General features: G+C 41.4%; 1 protein-coding gene across 5 annotated transcripts in view; it reads left to right on the forward strand.

The window, feature by feature from the left end:
• Ap2b1 (adaptor related protein complex 2 subunit beta 1) overlaps nucleotides 1-22311 on the forward strand; it is a 110829-nt gene that overhangs the window by 7721 nt on the left and 80797 nt on the right. For all 5 annotated transcript variants that reach the window (XR_001196888.3, XR_001196889.3, XM_013118342.3 and 2 more), the window contains exons 2-5: nucleotides 2942-3001; nucleotides 11411-11516; nucleotides 15697-15832; nucleotides 17133-17378. Coding sequence is in view for 3 of the 5 variants with exons in the window: in XM_013118342.3 (XP_012973796.1) it covers nucleotides 2965-3001; nucleotides 11411-11516; nucleotides 15697-15832; nucleotides 17133-17378 (525 nt within the window). In the remaining 2 variants the exon portion in view is untranslated. The remainder of the gene's footprint in view (nucleotides 1-2941; nucleotides 3002-11410; nucleotides 11517-15696; nucleotides 15833-17132; nucleotides 17379-22311) is intronic.

Here is a 22311-nt window from a genome sequence, read left to right on the forward strand (position 1 = left end):
AGAGTGGTGGACCCCTGGAACCCAGTTAGAGACAGGGAGGAGTCTAGTTGGCCAGAAGAGAGTGGTGGACCCCTGGGACCCAGTTAGAGACAGGGAGGAGTCTAGTTGGCCAGAAGAGAGTGGTGGACCCCTGGAACCCAGTTAGAGACAGGGAGGAGTCTAGTTGGCCAGAAGAGAGTGGTGGACCCCTGGGACCCAGTTAGAGACAGGGAGGAGTCTAGTTGGCCAGAAGAGAGTGGTGGACCCCTGGAACCCAGTTAGAGACAGGGAGGAGTCTAGTTGGCCAGAAGAGAGTGGTGGACCCCTGGAACCCAGTTAGAGACAGGGAGGAGTCTAGTTGGCCAGAAGAGAGTGGTGGACCCCTGGAACCCAGTTAGAGACAGGGAGGAGTCTAGTTGGCCAGAAGAGAGTGGTGGACCCCTGGAACCCAGTTAGAGACAGGGAGGAGTCTAGTTGGCCAGAAGAGAGTGGTGGACCCCTGGGACCCAGTTAGAGACAGTGAGGAGTCTAGTTGGCCAGAAGAGAGTGGTGGACCCCTGGAACCCAGTTAGAGACAGTGAGGAGTCTAGTTGGCCAGAAGAGAGTGGTGGACCCCTGGAACCCAGTTAGAGACAGTGAGGAGTCTCCAGGGCGCTGGGAATCGAGTCATACAAATCATGAAACATGTAGGTTGTTTGTAAAGACTTGACTTAAGGTGGCCGATTTATTTTAGAACAGAGTCTGTTGAGAGTTCCTGTTAGAATTTCATGTCATCTGGTTGTAGTGGCACATGAATTGCAGCACTAACGAGGCAAAAACAGGAGGATCACAACGAGTGTGAAGCCAGTCTGGTCTTTATAGCAGGTTTCAAGTCTGCCAGGACTTATAGTGAAGACCCTGTTTCAAAAGAAAAGAAAAAATAATATGTATATGGAGCACTAAAAAACAATGCTTTTTTTTGTTCTTTTCCCAAGTAACTGGGTGAAAAATTTCTAAACAAATTTTGTTTTTAAGTCTTAGGTTTGAAGTTTTGATGATTCCATAGGATTTAAAATGGTATAACAACATGCTGTACAAATAGTAATATATATATATTTTTTTGGTTTTTCAAGACAGGGTTTCTCTGTATTGTCTTGGAGGCTATCCTGGAACTAGCTCTGTAGACCAGGCTGGTCTCGAACTCACAAAGATCCACCTGCCTCTGCCTCCCGAGTGCTGGGATTAAAGGTGTGCACCACCAACGCCCGGCTAATAGTAATGATTTTGAGTGTTAGCTATAGAGCTCTTGTCAGGCCCTAGTAATTGTTTGTATATGTCATCCTTTTTTTGTGTATGTAAACTCATAGATACGATTTATATTACAAGTCTTTAAAAAGTTGTGTTGTGATTTTAAACAGGGTCTCAATATGTAGCTCTGGCTGGCCTATAATTCATTATGTAGACAAAGCTGCCCTTGAACTCAGGGATCCACCTGCCTGTTTATGTGAAGAATTCCTAGCCAGGTGTGGTGGTGTATGTCCAGCACCTGAGAAGTGGAGACAGAATTGGGATCCAAGTCATCTTCAGCTACATAGCAAGTTTGAGACCATTTTGGGCTACATGAGAGATGGCTTTAAAAAAAACAAAAAGAACTGTGTGGTGGCACATTTGTAAACCCAGAACTCTGGACAGAGGCAGGAGGAGAGAACCTTTGCAAATTCAAGGCTAATCTCTTTTACTTAGAGAGTTGCAAGCCAGTGAGGGCTACACAGGGTAATGCTGCCTCAAAAAGCACAGGCAGCTCACTGGTCAGCACTTGCTGCTCTTGCAGAGGACTCAGTTTCAATTTCCAGCAGCCATATCAGGTGGCTCATGGCCATCTGTAACTCTAGCTTCAGGCTTCAACTCCCTATCTGGCCTTCTTGGGCATGGGTACACACACAGGTGTACACACACACACACACACACACACACACACACACACATACATATATACATAAGTAAATAATAAAAGTCTTTATAGCAAAATAAGTCCCTATTTTGTCTGTTTTCTATTTAATTTATGCTGTGAGTGGATTGATAATAGTATTCTCTGAATTTTTGCTAGAAAGACATTAATGCAAGCCTCTGTGACAAATAGCAAAACAATTTCTGTATTCTATGTGGTATTTGTGGTTTCTAGCTCTTTCATTTCTTTGCTTTTTGTTTTTGAGAGAGGGTTTATGTAATTCAGGTTCACCTTAAAGTCACTGTGTAGCTATGCTGAGGAGAATGACCTTGAACTCATCCTGCCTCTACCTCCCAGGACTGGGAGCAAGGTGGGCTTCATAATTTTCTGTGACTCTTTTTGCAAGCAGTGTTTAATAGGTTAGCAGAATTGTTTTCATCTTTGAGCTTTGACTGCTTTGAGTGATCCCATGCTGAGGCAAGGGAGTAACCACATTTTCCTTATTAGAAAGTTATGGAGAGGGGCTGGAGAGATTGTTCAAAGGTTGAGAGCACTGGCTGCTCCTCCTGAGTTCAATTCCCAGCACCCACATGGTGGTTCACAACCATCTATAGTGGAATCTGATGCCCTGTTCTGGCATAAAGTCATACATGCAGATAGAGTCTCATATACATAAAACAAACAAAAATCTTTAAAAAGAGAAAGTTATGGAGAAATCTTTGGCACTAAGCCTTTGTCTTAAATGTTTGAGTGACTATGATGTATTTAGGTGTCAAGCTTGTCCTTGGGGGCTCCAGAGCCATAAGGGGTTCAGGTTATTACCCTATTCCATTTGGCCTTCATACTTTGCCACTGGAAGTTCCTTGAGGCAAGTTGCAGCTTTTCTTTCCTGTGTTGCTTGATCTATAAATGGTGGTGGTATTAGGAAGAAACTACTCATTTTGTTAAAATAGGTCTTAAATATAGATGTTATCAAAATTAGATGCCTTGCTGGAGACATAATTTGGGTAACAGCATTCTTTACTCTTACCATAGGTACACTCTAAAGATCCAGAATCATGACTGACTCCAAGTACTTCACAACCAATAAGAAGGGTAAGTAGAACCTGGTCAAATCTTCAGATTATTCAGTTAAGTTGCTGGGTTATAGTCCCCAAGTAGAATGTTCTGAAGTTTTATTTTTTGTTTTGTTTTGTTTGCATTGTCTCATTGGGAATCTGTTTTTACAAATAATTATGTTTGAATAAGTTATTAAAGTGTAAGGGATTTTATGTGCTTCTTTCCAGTGCTGGGGACCTAATCTAGGGCCTTGCACATGCTAGGCGAGTGCCCTGCCATCGAGCTACACCTCCCGCTCTTCATCACCTTGTGGTCAGTAATATAATACTGGCTTTTACACATGAGTGGGGGCCTAGGAACTAAGGATTCTTCTTGGGAAAATTTACCTTCCCAAATTGTTTCCAGATGGCAGATTTCTAGAGGTATAGACAGCTCTTCCATCAGAGATAGATTAGCATCACTGTCCTCAGCTTACTAAGCATCCAGCTGAGTTCGCTTTGTTTGTTTTTGTATTCAGCAAGTCTTAGATTTGTTGAAATATTCTGGGCATTGCACCAACTACTGTGGTATTTATTACTCTTGTTTTTCAGTGTCTTGGCCTGCTTTTCAGGTGTGTGTGTCCTCCAGTGACTGAAATGAGACTTTTCTGGCATAGACTTTATTTGCCTTGAAGTATTTTCTGATGTGCTGTCTTGAGACTTAGCTGGATTTGAGTATGTTCTATGCACATTTGCTTGGTACCTTAACACTAGTGGGGTTACCCACTAGTGGGGTACCCTCATTTCCACTGTGCCAGAATAGGTGCCAAGGATACCTAGTACTCAATCTTGGTTTCTAAATAACATTTCTTCAGCCAGGCAGTGGTGGTGTACACCTTTAATCCTAGCACTTGGAGGCAGAAGCAGGTGGATCTCCGAATTTAAGGCCATCCTAGTCCACAGGATGAGTTCCAGAACAGCCAGGACTACACGGAGAAACCTTGTCTCAAAAAACAGAAAAACCAAACCAAACCAAACAACAACAACAACAAAAAAAGCCAGACAATGGTGGTGCATGCCTTTGATCCCAGCCCTCAGGAGGCAGAGGCAGGCAGGTAGATCTCTGTGAGTTTGAGGCCTGCCTGGTTTACAGAGAGAGTGCTAGGATAGGCTCCAAAGCTACAGAGAGAAACCCTGTCTTGAAAAATAAACAACGCCCCCCCCCAAAAAAACCCCAAAACCCAAAAAACAAAAATAAACATCTTTCACTGAAAGGAACCAGAACTCTTTGCCCAAATACTGATCCTGGGGCTATGTTTAGTTGAAGGTGAATGTCTTCTAAGTAAGGAAATGCTCAGAAAATGAAGGGATATCAAAGACCCCTACACCTTAAAGGGCGTTCCAGTAGTCAAATTTGAATGATTTGAACAATAACAAAAAAGTGATCAGAGTAATGGATTATAACCTGTTAATATAATCAAGGCCCTGTATCCAATTCATAGCATCCTTATGGTGGCTGACAACCATTTATAACTCTAGTCCCAGGGAATCTGGCACCCTCTTCTGATCTCTGTGGGTACCAGGCAAAGCATTCATTCATATACGTATGTATGTATGTATGTATGTATATGTGTGTGTGTGAAAAAAATTAAAAATCTCAAAAAGGCAAAATAAAGCAAAAAACACAACAACAAAAACTAAATTCGGTGTTAAGAACCTTATATCTGAGCCGGGCGTTGGTGGCTCACGCCTTTAATCCCAGCACTCGGGAAGCAGAGGCAGGCGGATCTCTGTAAGTTCGAGACTAGCCTGGATTACCAAACGAGTTCCAGGACAGCCTCCAAAGCCACAGAGAAACCCTGTCTCGAAAAACCAAAAAAAAAAAAAAAAAAAAAAAAAGAACCTTATATCTGGGGCCTGGAGAGATGGCTCAGAGGTTAAGAGCACTGACTGCTCTTCCAGAGGTTCTGAGTTCAATTCCCAGCAACCACATGGTGGCTCACAACCATCTGTAATGAGATCTGGTGCCCTCTTCTGGCCTGTGGACATACATGCAGGCAGAATACTGTATACATAATAAATAAATAAATCTTAAAAAAAAAGAACCTTATATCCTTATAGTCAGTTAACATCACCAACAACAGGTCAAAGTGACACCATTTACCTTTGCATGTGATGCTTTGTTAAGTTAGCTTGCCTAAAATTGATAACTTTATTACAATGCAGGAAACCCGTGGCAAACGAGAGGTGCTTCTCATAATTAAGGGTCCTATCTAAAAAGAAAAAAGTCTTATCATTACCCAGCACTCGGGAGGCAGAGGCAAGTGGATTGCTGTGAGTTTAGAGCCAGCCTGGTCTTCATAGTTACAGGGCTACACAGTAAGACCCTGTTTAAAAATAGAAATATTACCATGAAAATAAATTGTTTCAGATTAATGACTAAAGAAACATGACAATAAATTTATTGCATATTCTTAGGCTAAATGTGCCCTAGAGCTGGGCATGGGATGGGAATCAGGTTGCTATAAAGGGCGTAGAACAAGGTCTGTTAAGATTAGAGGATAGTGATGGTGTATTGGTATTTTGACATTAAAATAATGAAAAGAGCCGGGCGTTGGTGGCGCACGCCTTTAATCCCAGCACTCGGGAGGCAGAGGCAGGCGGATCTCTGTGAGTTCGAGACCAGCCTGGACTACCAAGCGAGTTCCAGGACAGCCTCCAAAGCCACAGAGAAACCCTGTCTCGAAAAACCCAAAAAAAAAAAAAAAAAAATGAAACGAGTTCCTTATCCTTGAAAAACACAAGCTATATATTCGTAAAGAGGAATGATGTGTGCAACTTTAAATGATATAAGAAAAAGGTCTGTGTATAAGTAGAGAATTATAAAGCAAATGTGACAAAACCATAACTGGTATAAATACAGTATGAAGAATGGCTTTTTTTTTTTTTTTTTTGGTTTTTTGAGACAGAGTTTCTCTGTATTGTTTTGGAGGCTGTCCTGGAACTAACTCTGTAGACCAGGCTGGCCTCGAACTCACAGAGATCCGCCTGCCTCTGCCTCCCGAGTGCTGGGATTAAAGGCATGCGTCACCAACGCCTGCCTAAAGAATGATTTTTTAAAAAAGATTTTAGTGTGTGTGTGTGTGTGTGTGTGTGTGTGTGTGTGTGTGTGTGTGGTGGTTGGTGTTAGAGGATCATCCTTTAAATTCTTTTTATTCATTATTTTATGTGTGTGGGTGTTTTACCTGCTGTGTGTCTGTGCACCACATGCGTGCCTGGTGCCTATGGAGGCCTGAAGAGGATGTCAGATTCCCCCCCTGAAACTGGAGTTACAGCCAGTTGTGAGCTACCATGTCAGCACTGGGATCAAATTCAGGTTCTTTGGAAGAGCAGCCAGTGCTCTTAACCTCTGAGCCATCTCTCTAATCCCCGTTCTGGATTTTGCTATCTAATTTGTTTTATTTACTGTTGAGATAGAGTCTTACCACTAAGTAGCAAATTTGTCCTAGAACTTGTGTTATATACCCCAGGTTAGCCTGGATTCACCCTTTTGACATCCTCTCAAGTGCTGGGATTACAAACACACATCACCATGCTAGGCTGAATATTGAGATTTTAAAAGCTCTACAGACTTTTTTTGTTTTGTTTTTTGTTTTTTCAAGGCAGGGTTTCTCTGTGGCTTTGGAGCCTGTCCTGGAACTAGCTATTGTAGACCATGCTGGTCTCGAACTCACAGAGATCCGCCTGCCTCTGCCTCCCAAGTGCTGGGATTAAAGGCGTGAGCCACCAACGCCTGGCAAAAGCTCTACAGACTTTTTAAATGTGTAGCCAGGGATGAGAACCGTTTTTAGCTGCTAGCAATGCTCGGTAGATTTGACTAGTGAAAGGAATGGGGTTGGATAATAAATTGTGATTGCAAGATACTTTGGCTCTCCTAGGACCTGTCTTTTTAGATCCGTCTGTTTCTTCTCTATCTTTATATTATTTACACCTTGCAAAAATACATAAGCCTGCTGGTCATAGTGACATATGCCTGGAGTCTCTGCACATAGGAGGCTGAGGCAGGAATGCTTGTGAGTCTGGATTGGGCTACATAGCAAGACCTTGTCTCAAAAATAGGACAGGACCACTGAAATGGCTCATCCAGTAAAGGTGCTTACTGAGAAAGCATGGCAACCTGAGTTTGTTCTCCAGGGTCCATGTTAAAGGTGGAAGGGGAAAACCAACTCCACAAAGTTGTTCCCTGTTTTCCATACACTTGGTATGGCAATCTTGCCCACACATACATCTCACATGTACTGCTGTGCACACACACACAGTAATAAAACCCACACATATTAAGTGCTTATTCTTTACAGCTAACTACTTAATCATTTGGATATGTATTACTTTTTCTGCTACTAACGCTTTATGTGCTTTGGTGACCAACATACTGTCCATAACCACATAGAAGGATTTTTGTTGTTTGTTTGTTCTTTGAGACACAGGCTCGCTTTGTAACCCTGGCTATCCTGGAACTCAGTTTGTAGATCAGAGATTTGCTCTCCTCTGCCTCCTGAGTGTATACCACACCTGGCCTTTTTTCTAACAGTTTTAAAATTTATCAGTTCATCATCTCTTGTAAAGGTGCAGATGACATTTATAAAAGTTTGAGACATACAAATTGAATCACTGCTAGATAATACCATGTTTTTAAAAAAACGAATAGACCCTGTTCATTTTGCTTCCTGTGCCACCCACCAGAACCGCCTCTGGAGCAGATCCTTTATATTTGTGCTTGGTTCTGGAATCATTTCAGTTACATCCTGTTTCCATTCTGCAGCTCCTGCTGCGCTCATAATTTCGACTTTCTGAAACCCCGCTGTTTGCCCTTCACTGTTTGAGAAGTAATGATGGGAGCCCTGAGAACTGCATTTGGCAACACAGGTCTCAGTAGAGAACCACACTTTTAAAGGTCTGGCCTTTCTGCCAGTGTTATTTCTGTAGTTGTCAATTAAATGGAATAGTGATTTTAAGAACAATTTGCTTGCCTGCTGAGGATGGATATTAATAAAACGAGTTTTTTTGTGTTCCATTTTTGTGTCTCTTGTCGATACACTTCCTTTCAGGGGTTTCAGGGAGATCACACAGTGTGCAGACTGGAGGATGATGTACAGGTGAAATGAACATTGAGAACAGTCTGGAAAGTGGTGGACAAGGAGACAATATTTTCAAGTTTGGAAGGGTAGTTGGAAAAGATAGGCGAGGTGGCACACACCTGTAATCCCAGCACACTGAAAGCAGAGGCAGAAGGATTGCCTATGAGTTAAGAGTTCATCTTAGTCTACATTGTGAATCCAGGCCAGCCAGGGTTACATAGCAAGCCCTGTTGGAAACAAAACAAACAACAAAAGGTGAGGGTATCCATAGAAGGAAGAAATGGGAGTAGGCATGAATGTGGTGGCCTTCCTTCCATTCCCCACCTCCTTCTGTCTGATGAGAGTTACTGCCTTTTTCTCCTGAAAATGGTGGTGTGGGAGAACTCTTCTTCCATTCTCCCTCTCCTTTGTTTGATTAGGACCAGTGCCTTTTTATTTTGTCCCCTGCGTTCTTATGGCAGATGAAGCTAGAGATGGTGCCTTAAAATAGTGGTGACAGTCTTTGACACCTCTTGAGTAGTCATTGAAACTTGGCCTGTAGAAATGACCTTAGTTTATATCATTTTAAGCTTCACTCTTCCTCCATTTTTCTTATTACTGAGACAGGATCTCATGTAGCCCTCCCTGCCTGGCCTGGAACTTATTAAGTAGTAGTAACGTGCTAAGGCTGACCTTGAACTTGCGGCGGTTTTCCTGCCTTTGCCTCCTAAATGCTGGGATTACAGACGTGTAACCATGCTGGACCACATTGAGTTAATTGAGACTGAGACCTGGTTGTGATTTTTTTGTATGTATTTTATATTTAATGTGTTTGTATTTGTGTAGGTGTATGCATAGCACACATGCAAATCAGATGACAAGTTTCAGAAGTTGGTTCTCTCTACCATGTAGGTTCTAAAACACCTTTAACCATTTAGCCATATCACCAGTCCATATGCATTTATTGAGATTTCATATATATGTATCTCAGGCACCCACTTCCCCCTCCACTTCTCCCCAACATGTCCCCCTCTCAACTTCATGGTCTTTATTCTTTTTTTAAAATCCACTAGATCCAATTGGTGCTGCCCGCATGCCCATGAGTATTTGGCCATCTAGTGAGCATGGACAATATCAGTGACCACATCCCCAAAGAAAAATGTCTTCTATTTAGCTACCAACAGCCCCAAAGCTAGGGGTTGAGCCTTGTGAGTTTCTCCCCCACCCCTGCTTTGTTGGCTGGCTTCTTAATGTGCACATAACCACAGGTACTGTGGTTAATGGATGCAATGGCTATCTCGTGCACAGAAGCAGCATTTCACAACCGTTTCCCCATGCTCCAGTTTAACATTGTTTCCAGTACCCCTTATTCTGTGATGTTCTCTGAGCCATGGGGTAGGTGAGGTGGTTGATGTAAGTTTTCCAGTTAGGGCTGAGGACTTGCTCACTTATTCTCAGCACTTTGAATAATTTTGAATGCAATAACCAATGTCTATGCAAATAAGCTTTTCTGAACAATATTGAGAACAGCACTAACCTCTGAGTATAAATGTAAGTGTGTAGAAGACAGTTGGCCAACAGCTGAATAACAGTGATAGATTGCCCACTATGGCTTATGATCTCCCTGGCCTTGGCCTTTGATCAGGTTTCCAGTATTGCATTAGTACTTTTCTATTGCTATGACAGAATAACATGCCAGGGCATAGAAGGAGGGGTTTCTTTGGGGCTTATGGTTCCAGAGAGATAGAGTCTGTCATCATCATGGCATGCAGTCAGGCAGATGGTGCTGGTGTGCAGCAGCTGAGAGTTCACATCCAGGTCCACAAACAGGAAGCAGAGAGGGAACAATGGGAATGGTGCCCTTTGAAACCTCAAAGCCCTTCCTAAGTGATACACTTCTGTCACTAAGGCCATACATCCTAGTCTTCCCAAACAGTTCTACAAACTGGGGACAACGTATTCAAACATGTGAGCCTATGGGGGCATTCTCATGCAAACCACCACAAGTACCAAGCATGCTCCCCCCCCATGAGTGAAACTTCAAGGACTTATTAGAATGTAGACTATTACTCCATACCAGTCATGCAGCTGTAGTACTAGACTGATGATTTCTTTCTTTCTTTCTTTCTTTCTTTCTTTCTTTCTTTCTTTCTTTCTTTCTTTCTTTCTTTCTTTCTTTTTTTTTTGATGATTTCTTTTTCTTTTTTTACTTAACTGTGGTTGTATATTAGGGTCCCTTATGAACTAAGAGCTCTTTACCGTTCAGTTCTTTTGGACCAGAGTAGATTCAAAGCATTGATATTTTTGAGCATTTCTTATACTGAGATAGCTCAGTAGGGAAAAGTGCTTACTGTGCAAGCCTGAGCATCTGGATTATATCCCTGGAACCCATGTAGTAAAGTTGATGGCACCATATGCAGCAATAATTCCGTTATTCCTACTGTGGGAGACCGAGACAGGAGAGTCACTGAGTGCTCAGCACAGCAGCAGAAACAAGAAGACTGTCTCGACAAGGTGGAAGGAGAGTCAACTCCCCAAAGCTGGCCTTTAAAAAGTTACTGTTTTTATGTGCATCAGTGCTTTTCTGCGTGGATATATGTGTGCCTGGTGCCTGCAAGAGGCCATGAGGTTCCTTGGGACTAGGGTTACAGGCAGTTATAAGCTACCATGAAAGTGCTGAACACTAAAGCTAGGAAGTGAACGCTGGGGGCTGGAATCATGGCTCAGCAGTTAAGAGCACTTATTCTTGGAAAGGATCCGAGTTTAGTTCCCAGCACCCACATAGTGTCTCACAGCTGTCCATAACTCCAGTTCCAGGGCATCCAACACCCTCTTCTGGCTTCTAATGGTACTAGGCCTCCATGTGGTGCATAAGACATACATGCAGACAAAGAACTTACACATATAGATAAACCGTGAGAGGGGAGGAAGGATGTTAAACCCAATTTTGTAACTAACAAACTGATTTTTTGAGCCTAATTTATTTATTCTTAAAATTGTTTCTCTTTTAGTTTGTAAACACTGATTTCCAAGCCAGCTCCCTACCTTACATTTATTTTTCTTTTTAAGTCTTTAAATTCTGCTGTGAAATCATCCCTCAGATACTCTGTGTATCCCTGGCTGTTCTGGAACTCACTGTGTAGACCAGGATGTCCTGGAACTCACAAAGATCCGCCTACCTCTGCCTTCCGGGTGCTGAGATTAAAGGTGTGCGCCACCACTGCCCTCTTATGCTTTCTAAAGAAAGGTCTGTATTGCGTTTTCAAAGCCCATGATTTAAAAGGCTTTAACAGTTTACTGATGGGGTCTTTGTTGGTGGGTCAGCTAATGTTTGTTTTCATCTCTTTTAGGAGAAATCTTTGAATTAAAAGCTGAACTCAACAATGAAAAGAAAGAAAAGAGGAAGGAGGCTGTGAAGAAGGTGATTGCTGCTATGACCGTGGGGAAGGATGTTAGGTAAGGGTGGTGACTCTTACACTGTAGAGAGCTGTACCCCATTTTTGTAGCTCATTTTGCTTTCCTATAAAATCATAGACCGCTGAGGTACAGTGGTACATGTCTATACGCCCAGCTGCTTGAGAAGCTGAGGCAAGAGGATCACTTGAGCCCCTGTTGGGATACCCAACTTGGGCGACATAGCAACTCTATCTCAAAAACACTAAACACATAAAACCTATGATAATGGGGTTGCCCCATTGAAAACCTAACAAGGAAGTGGACTTGCTTTTTTTTTTTTTTTTTTTTTTTCTTCGAGACAGGGTTTCTCTGTGTAACAACCCTAGCAGTCCTGGAACTAGTTTTGTGAACCAAGCTGGCCTCAGCCTCCCGAGTGCTGGGATTAAAGGCATGCGCCACCACCTATATGCTTTTATATTAGCTCTAACTTAAGTGTTTTACTAGTTTGCTTTTTACATTTTTGTTGCATTTAGGTTTTGCATAAACTGTCTTTAGTCCTGGCACAGTTACAAATCTGTTGACTGAGGCAGTTTTAGAAGATGATAAAAATCTATTGAGCGGCGCTGGAGCGATAGCCCAGTGGTTAGGAGCACTGGCTGCTCTTCCAGAGGACCTCGGTTTAATTCCCAGCACCCATATGGCAGTTTACAACTGTCTGTAACTCCAGTTCCAGAGGATGCCAATGCATATAAAATAAAGTTAAATATTTAAAAAAAAAACAACAAAAAAACCTATTGAGCTTGAATGCTCTTTAGCGGAGTTAAGCTAATGCCCTCTGTTTTGGGCTCTACATTATGTTGTTGAATTCCAGGTGAAAACCAGCACTACCAAAACTGCCTTGATTGTTGTTACTTGCTTCTGTGATTAGTGAGACTAAAATGAGTAAAGGTCATCTGCAGGCCCTACAGCCTTCCAAGGTCCTCTCCTGGGTCTGTGAGATCAAAGCTATTCTTAAAATACTTGGATGCTCTTTGCCCTGTTACCATTCTGAGCTGATAGGAAGCAGCTGTGGGTGGAATTGCCAGTATCTTACTGTGAATGTAGGCAGTAGTGCTGGCCTGCATAGGTATTCTGTTTTTCAGTACCAAGAAAAAAAAGTTTCATTTAGGACTGTCATTCATGCTGCAGTAAAATTTTATTTTATTCAATAGGTATTTATTGTTTCAGTTTATATGTGTGTGTGTGCGCCTGTAGAAGTTAGAGGGCAACTCTCTAGAGTCTGTTCTCTCCTGACACTTGCAGAGTCCTGGGATTAAATCAGGTTGATAGATCATCTGGCCCGTGTACAAGCACCTTACTTGCTGAGTCATCCTGTTCTCTCTCTCTCTCTCTCTCTCTCTCTCTCTCTGGTTAAGGATGCTTGTTGCTCTTGCAAAGGACCCGCGTTCAGTGCCTTCAGTTCCCAGAACATCCTACACTCTCAACACCTTCTGACCACCTTTGCTATCAGTCATACATGTGTGCACATACAGACCATGCACTACTATAGATAAAATAAATACATATAAAGAACATTATCCACTTATTTGAAAAGATGCTAAACTATTTCTTCATTTTCTGAGTGATTTATATGAAGTTGAATTTTCTTCTTATACTTCACCTTAGAGGTGATGACGTGAGAATTCTGTTGTCTCTACTTAGATAGTGTGGAGATTCATGAATGTGTGAACAAGGGGCTGATGAGGTGGCTCAGTGGGTAAAGTCATTTGCTGAAGAGCCTGATGACCCATTAGTTCCCCAGAACCTAGCAGAGAACCACTTTTGGTGGTTGTCTCTCTCAGATCTCCACATATGTGCTGTGGCGTAAGTGCCCACAAACATACACAAACAGTAAATAAGTAAAATGTCAAGCACTGCCATTGTCTTATTAGTTAAATATTCACTTAAAATAATTTATGTTATGAGCTTATGATTTATTTTATTTTTGAGATAAAGTCTATTACATACCTCTGGCTGTCCTGGATCTCACTATGGAGATCATCATTAAACTTCTTCCTAGTCCTCTTTCCCCTCTTTATTCAAGAGGGGGTCTCATTACATCACCGTGCCTGGCTTTGAACTCTCCCTGAAGCACAAGACAGGCCTTGAACTTGCAGTCTTCCAGGAGCTGAGGTTGCAAACATGCACCAGAGTGTCCAGCTTCAGTCTTCTTGTGTAGGTTGGTAGAGTTCCTTAGGGTTGTAAATATTCTGTTGGATAATAGTTTGTAATTCTTTACTGGTTTTGCAGCCATACTGCATCAGTTTCTGGGCCAGAGAGATGGCCTGATGACCTGAAATCAATCACCAGGATTTACATAGTTCAAGAAGAGAACTGACACCTAAAGGTTGTCCTCTGACCTCCATACCTGCACATACAGATACACTTAAATATTTTCTTAAATGACACCATATTTATGACTTCAAAAAGTTTCTGTATTCTGCTTTTATATGTGTACAGGACTTACACTATGCAAAATATACTGACATTTATTTTTCTTCTATATTTGTAAGATATGTAGAAATACATAGAATCTACAAGGTATTTTTAATAAAGCTCTGGGAATGCTATTTGCTAGCTTTCTAGTTAATTTTTTTTTCTTTTTCTTTTCTTTTTTTTTTTTTTTTTTTTTGGTTTTTCGAGACAGGGTTTCTCTGTATTGTTTTGGAGGCTGTCCTTAAACTCTCTCTGTAAACCAGGCTGGCCTCGAACTCACAGAGACCTGCTAGCCTCTGCCTCCCGAGTGCTGGGATTAAAGGTGTAGTTAATTTGTATTTTTAAAGTGTGGCTTATTTTAGAAGCCAGACTTGGAAGTTCAGTCCTTTTAGGCTAATGTTGCTACTTCATGAGTGCAGGTAGACATTTCTTTCCTTATAGGAGAATAGTAAATTAAGAATTGATGGCTAGTACTTGGGAAATGAATAGACCACTTATATTTGATAATGCCTCAGTCCATAAATGTATAATGCTTTTTAAAAGTAAATACATTCATAAATTCTCCCCAAAGGGGATCAGGACAACTTAAAGAAACAAATAATTGATTCTAGATCTGATTAGAAATTTCAACCTTGAACATTGGAGAAATCATAGAAACGCTTGAAAATATAGGATCACATCATAAGGGTGTGGGAACTACCTAAATTCCTCCTGGTCAAGGCTGCAAGAAAATGAGCAGTAAAAAGTTGGAGGTTTTGACATCACTGTGAACTGATACAGAAAACTCTTACAGTTTGATAAATCTATTTTTTCTTAGAATATGCTGAAATTATTATAGATGAAACATAATGTAAGCTGGGTGTGGTGGTACACATCTGAAATCCTAGCACTTAGAAAACTGACGTAGGAGAATAGTGAGTTCAAGGCCATCTTGGCCTGTATAATAAGTTTCAGGACAGCTTAAACTATGCATAGCCTCACCCTGCTCAGAGAGCCAAGCACTAGGCATGTAGGCTCAGTAAGAAATATACTTTGTGATTCATTTAAAAATAATCCCAGGGTTTGGAATATAGCTCAGTGCCAGAGCACTTCCCTAGCATGTGTGAGACCCTGGGTTTTATCTCCATTCACTGAACAAAGTATCTAGAGCAGCTCATCAGTAGTGGAAATGAGGTTTGGGGGCATATGTGAATCAATTGGAGCTGTATCAGCGTTTGTAGGTAATATATATGTTGGTCTCATTCTGATGCTCTCAAACTTTTCGTAATAGTTTTTTCCCCTCCACAAAAACTTTGAGAGGTCTGAGGATGTAGTGCAGTGGTAAAGCACTTGCCTGCAATGCACAAGGCCCTGAGTTCAACCTGTGCATTAAAAACTCAACAGTTTAGAGACCTGGCAGCCGATAGTACTTTATGTTTATGTTTTTATTTATTTATTTGTTCATTGGTTTTCGGAACAGGGTTTCTCTGTGTAACAAGTCTGGCTGTCCTAGAAATGACTTTGTAGACCAGACTGGCCTCGAACTCACAGAGATCCACCTGCCTTTGCCTCTCAAATGCTGATTGGGACTAAAGGCGTGCACCACCACCACCCAGCTTATTTTTATGTTTTTAGTTACTCAGTTCTGTGAACATGAATTATCACCATTGTACCATTGTCCTCTTGTCAAATCGTCCTAGAATCAAGGCTGCCACTTCATTATTTGTGGAACAGCTTTGCCATGACACTGCTTCATTCCATTTCTCTCTTCCTCGTCTCTCCTCAGCTCTCTCTTCCCAGATGTGGTGAACTGTATGCAGACTGACAACCTGGAATTGAAGAAACTTGTGTACCTCTATCTGATGAACTATGCCAAGAGTCAGCCAGACATGGCCATCATGGCTGTCAACAGCTTTGTGAAGGTAGTTTTCCTAAGGACTCAGTCATCTCTACCTCATGCAACCTTCCTTCAGAAGTAACTTTTGATATAGTTTGTATCTGCATTACAGATAAGCAACCTGTGTTTCAAGGGACTAAGTCCTGTAGAGAAGTCAAGCAGTGAGCAGCAGTGTTCATATTGTAAGCATTCTATACGTCAGCACAGAGCATCTAGGGACATTGAAACCATATGACAAGCCTCTGTCAGTGGGGCTTGGCACACCCATCTTTGCCAGATGGATAAAAGAAAGCCAGGTGAACCTCAGTTTACCCCCAAGGCTAACGGAGGTTGGGATTTCATCATATTAGATACCTGCTGCAGAAGTTGGACATACCACCATATTGTGGTCTTTCTGGGCTCCTCAGGAGCTATACTTCTGTCAGGCTCCAGTCAGATCATAGCACATCTTTGTTTTGTTCTGTAGACCTCTAGAAATTGTCTTCTCTTTTTACTTGGTTCTTACAGATTTATAGTGGAGGGGATACAGCCTTTCCAGTTCTCTATCTTTTTTTCCTGAACAAGAAAACAGGTTCTTTCTGTTCTTAGAGCAAGTCGTCTGCTAATAGTTCTAGGGATGAGCATACCAACTAACCAGGCTTTGTCTAGCCTAAGATTGAGTGCTATTGGACCTTTCCTCGTTGTGTGTATGCAGCACTTAACAGATTTCTTTCTGGGGCTGGAGACATGGCTCAGTGGTTAAGAGCATGTGCTGCTCTTCCAGAGGACCAAGTTCTATTCTCAGCACCCACATGGGGTGGCTCATAACTCCTTGTAACTCCAGCGCAAGGGACTCTGATACCTTCTTCTGGGCTCTGTGGGGACTTTTACATAATTAAGCATATGGCACTGTATATACTCATAAATGAATCTTTATTTGATTTTAGATTTATTTAATGTATGTGTTTTGTTTACATGCATGTCTGTGTACCATGTACATGCTTTGTGCCCATGGAGGTCAGAAGAGAGCATCAGATCCCCTGGAACTGGAGTTATGGGTGGTTGTGAGTTGCCATGTGGATGCTGGGAATCAAATCTGGGTCCTCTTCAAGAACTTAAGTGCTCTTAACCTCTGAGCCATCTCTACAGCCCTGACACATTTCTTAAAGAAAAAAAGATTTCCTTCTAAGCTCTTGGGTAGACAACTAAGACCTTTAGGAAAGGAATAGCATGCAAGATTGAATTCTCATGAGGAATATATTAGAAACTTGTGGTTTATGTCAACTGGAGTGTTTACTTCTAATCATCTTGTATTCATGTAGTTGAATTTTTTTCCTCTTTGGTAGGATTGTGAAGATCCTAATCCTTTGATTCGAGCCTTGGCAGTTAGAACCATGGGGTGCATCCGGGTGGACAAGATTACAGAATATCTCTGTGAACCACTCCGCAAGTGCTTGAAGGATGAAGACCCCTATGTTCGGAAAACAGCAGCAGTCTGTGTGGCAAAACTCCATGATATCAATGCCCAGATGGTGGAAGATCAGGGATTTCTGGATTCTCTACGGGATCTCATAGCAGATTCAAATCCAATGGTAATTCATTGTGCTTTTATAAAGAGAGCAGCACTTAAAACGAGCCCTTTCCAAGGCATGCTTAATACATGTTATTTTTGAGACACTGACCACAGGGTAGTTGTGGAAAATAGTTTTTTTAATGTATAGATTGTATACTACATATCCCTAGATAGTTTTGTTTGTTTTTAGGATTAGTTTTTCAGATAGTCACTTCTTATATGAAAATAGAAATTGATCAAAGTGATCTTTATTGGCCAACTGTTATACTCAAAAACTCTGGGATAGAAATTGATTATGTTCTGTGTATTTAGCAGCCAGAATATAACACATTTGTTTTTGTTTGGTTTTGGTAGTGCTGAGGATTAAACCCAGAACCCTGTGCAAGTACCCTACTTCTGAGCTATAGCCCCACCTCAAGCTAGAGTTTATTTCCTTCTTGACATCTTTAATTTTCTTTATGTAATGAAAGGAGATCAGGTCCCATATGATTGATTATTATTAAATTAAGCTCATTTACATTGAGTGATTGGTTACTAAGTATTGGTACTGAGAAGATGGAGGATTATTGGACACTTTCCTTAAAGTACATCCCCCAACATTCTGTTTGTGTGTTGAAATAAGACTTCATGTAGTTAGGATGGCTTCTAACTTGTTATTTAGCTGGCCTTGAACTCTATCCTCTTGCCTCTCAAGTGCTGGGATTACAGGTATGTATATGACACCACTTGACTTTTTCTTTTAAGATAAGGTTTCACTGTCTTGTCTGAGTATAGGCATGGGTCACCACACCCTACTAAGTAATTTTTGCCTGGTACAATATTTCTTTGAAGATGAATCACACTAAGAGATAGTTAAATTATTTTTGTTGTTAAATTTTCGTGACTGGAGAGTTGGAGTTTGCCTGAATTAGGTAAACTCCTGGCAACAACTCTTTTCCTGGTAAAACCTCTGCTCCAGTCTGTGCTCTGAGGTCTTCCTTGTTCGTTTCTTCCATGGCCTTGGCTTTATTATCTTCTAGTGTAGCAGAAAGTCAAGGGATGGAGCTTATAACTTACACTCTTTTTTTGGTTTTTCAAGACAGGGTTTCTCTGTATTGTTTTGGAGCCTGTCCTGGAACTCACTCGGTAGACCAGGCTAGCCTCAAACTCACAGAGATCTGCCTGCCTCTGCCTCCCAAGTGCTGGGATTAAAGGTGTGCGCCACCAACGCTCAGCCATAACTTATACTTTTTAAAGGCACACACTGTGTTGAGTATCAATCCAGGGTTATTCAGCCACTTTCTAGGATTAGGAGTAGATGTGGAAGGGCTTGGACAATGAATTCCAATAAGGTGTCACCACCATTATTAGAAAATGAACCCCACTTTTTTGTTTACTTTTCCAAACAGCACTGCCTGGCACCCTTTAAAAAAGTCTATAAAGAATTGAGTCTGTATGTTGGTACTATTTTTTTCTCTTTTAATTAGAGAGAGAGAGAGAGAGAGAGAGAGAGAGAGAGAGAGAGAGAGAGAGAGAGAGAGAGAGAGAGAGAGAGAGAGAGAGAGAGAAGAGAGAGAGGGAGTGTGTGTGTGTGAGAGAGAGGGTGGGGGAGGGAGACGGAGAGCGAGAGAGGAGAGAGAAATCATGTGCTGTGGGTCTCTGGATCTCTTCTTTCACCATGTGAGTTCCAGGGATCAAGCTCAGGTACTCAGGCTCTTGGTTTTAAATGCCATTATTTTTGAAGCCAACTCACCAGTCCTGGCAATACCATTTTTTATGTACCAATGTGCTTTTCTCATTATTGGTGGTTCACTCTGTCATTCTGAGTAACCATCCTTGAAATCCTCTATCTAAGGACAGATGAGGTGATAAAGTTCTAAGCACCAACTAGATAGGCAGAATATCTTGTACCCTGTGGAAACCTATTAAATATTCAGTGGAGCTAAGAATGGATTGAGGCAAAAAATAAATTCTAACTCCTACAAGCAGTTCTAGGTTGAAGGGGAAAAGGCGCCTCTACACTCATGTGAATTCTTCCTTATGAAACTTATTAAATCTTAGGGTGTAAGGACTGGAAAGCACAGCAGTCAGATGCTTTGTTTGTTTGTGAAGAAATGCGATTTGAAATCCAGGTAACCCTGGAAGAGCTGTATCAGGTCAGATGAGAACATGGATACCTAGTTTGCTGATCTAAACTTCGTCTGCAGAGGAGAGGTTTTTTGTTTTTAATAGTGCATAGTACTTTTCACAAATATTATACATGGACTTATCATCACCAGGTTCAATAACTATCAGTTTATTCTAATTCTACTTGTTTCCTTCATTGCCTTGTATGTAATGTAAACAGGCATTGATGGATGATATATATATATAATATGCATATATATTATATATATACATATATATATGTATCTTATTAGTCCCCAAGAGTTGTCATTGATGTTTGTTTTCATTGTACAGCCCAGAATGTGTTGGAGCTCACTACTCAGCCCTGGTCAGCCTTGAACTGCCATGTCAGTCTCAGTGTCTCAGTCTTTTGAGCCCTGGGATTGCCATCACTCCTCACTGTTGGTGATAACAATGAATTGAGGTGATTTGGAGAGACTTTATAAGTATGTTTGGAGAGACTTATAGAAAACAATTTAAGGTTATTTGGTAGATTTATGAGAAACTCACATTCTGGGTAGCTTCTCTTCACACCCCCTTAGACTTAGTTACCAAAACGTAACTTTATCTAAATGCTAGAATTAGCACCTTGGTTTTCCTTTTTCAGTGGAATCAGATACAAATAGCAAGTAGACCAAGTACATGAGTGGTCATTAGCATCTGAGGTATAGTGATGGTGTGTTAGCACACTAGCTCCAATACCTCAGAAACTCCTCAGGCCATGGTTCTGTGTCACTTGAAAAGAGTAATGCCTGTGTGCTACACATAATGATGTAAAATATTTCAACTTCGTTTTTAATGTCTGTCTGAAATAGAAGTCTTTCCATGTTTCAGATTAAGAAATGTGCACTCAGTGGCTGAACTGTCTCAATGTGCTAAGGCTAGTTGTAATGCAGCCAGGATTGCATCCTTGCGGCCTTGTTCTGAGTCCCAAACCTATTCCTCATCACTACCATCAAGGATATATATAAAGACACAAACTTAAGTATATACTTACCACACACGCTTAGGTCTGTTGAGTTTTCACTTTTTCAAAATGGGTTAGAGTTTGGATACATCTGTATATCTGTATACTGTTATAAGTCATCAGTCCTCTTCCTGTAATTATGTGTATGAGTCCTTATCCTCGGTTAGAGTGATTTTCTTCCACCTTTTCTCAGGCTGTCCCACATGGTGGCAGCACTGTACCAGCCAAGACTAGCTTGTCTTAAAGGACATGAGACCCTCACCGTACATAATGGCTTCCTCCAGAGGAAAGCTCAGAACATTTGCAGAAAAGACTTCAGAATCTTTTGGTTTGGTGTGTGGGGGCATGGAGAGGCTGATCAAGACAAGGTTTCTCTGTGTAACCTCCCTGGCTGTCCTGGAACTCACTCTTTTTTTTTTTTTTTTTTTTTTAAAAAGGTCTCTCTATGTAGCCTGGGCTGGCCAGGAACTCACTATATAGACCATGGTAGCCTCAAACGCACAGAAATCTGCCTGTCTCTGCCTTTCAAGTGCTTGGATTAAAGATATGCATTAACCAGGCCTGTCCTAAGTTTTTTTATATTTTAAAAATTTATTTTTAATTACGTATGTGCATTTTATTTATTTATTTATTTATTTATTTATTTATTTATTTATTTATTATGAATACAACACCCTGCCTCCATGTACACATCAGAAGAGGGCACCAGATCTCATTACAGATGGTTGTGAGTCACCATGTGGTTGCTGGGAATTGAACTTATGACCTCTGGAAGAGCAGTCAGTGCTCTTAACCTCTGAGCCATCTCTCCAGCCCCATGTGTGTATTTTTAAGTGTGTGTGTGTGCATATGTGTGCACACATGCATGTGAGTGTGGGGTCCCTCAGAGTCGAGAAAAGGGAATAGGAGTCCCTAGAGCTGGAATTATAGGCAGTTAAGATGTATTCAGAGCTGATACAACTCCAAGCATTGTTAGCTCTTGACTTACATTTTATCCTCATAATAAAAGAGTCTGGCTGGTGGTGGTGTTACATGCCTTTAATTCCAGCTCTTGAGAGGCAGAGGCAGGGGCAGGGGCAGGGGCAGGGGGGCAGGGGGGCAGTGGGGCAGAGGCAGGTGGATCTCTGTTAAAGTACTCTATTAAAGTACCTGGCATATGGCCAGAAGGTAGCTGCTACTATAATTATAAAGTAGACATTACGCCAAGATCAACATTATCCGCATTAATTTAATACCCATGCATTTTGATAGAATAAAATCTTGTGATAACATTAGAATTAAGCATAATTTCAGTTGTGGCTTCTACTAGTTCACTTTGTAAGTAAGCTTGTCTTCGGAATGAAGACACACCAGGAGCTGCAAGAAAACAGCTTCCATGATTTCGTTACAAATACCAGAATTTTAGAAGCATCGTTTGATAAGTATGTTTGCAGGAAGACAATGCACTTTTGAATGAATTGTTCTCCAGAGTTTTGGTCATGTTAGTCTCTTCCTTGATTAATTTGGTTTTGCCCTCTGACATCTTGGATTTTCTTTCTACAGCTAACATTTTATCAGGACCTACTGTTTGAGAGACTCCCTTGTCAGCAGTGCCATGCGTGCTTTGCTCTTTAGTGTTGAGCTCAGTTTTCAACCCCTCTGGCTTACTACAGACCCCCTGTGGTCTCCATTTTCCAGGCCTTCAGTCACTCCCATAAAGTGAAACTAATTAGTAAAGCACATCTTCTCCATGTGCTACCCTGGTTTGATCCTTCTTAGCTGTGTGTTCTCCCTGAGCTTTGTTGTCCTCGTCTTCAAAATGGAGTGACAAAGTGCTTATGCATAGAGCTGTTGTGAACTT

This window comes from Mesocricetus auratus, unplaced genomic scaffold (assembly GCF_017639785.1).
Source record: "Mesocricetus auratus isolate SY011 unplaced genomic scaffold, BCM_Maur_2.0 Super-Scaffold_100007, whole genome shotgun sequence".
In the NCBI taxonomy this organism is placed as follows: Eukaryota; Metazoa; Chordata; class Mammalia; order Rodentia; family Cricetidae; genus Mesocricetus; species Mesocricetus auratus.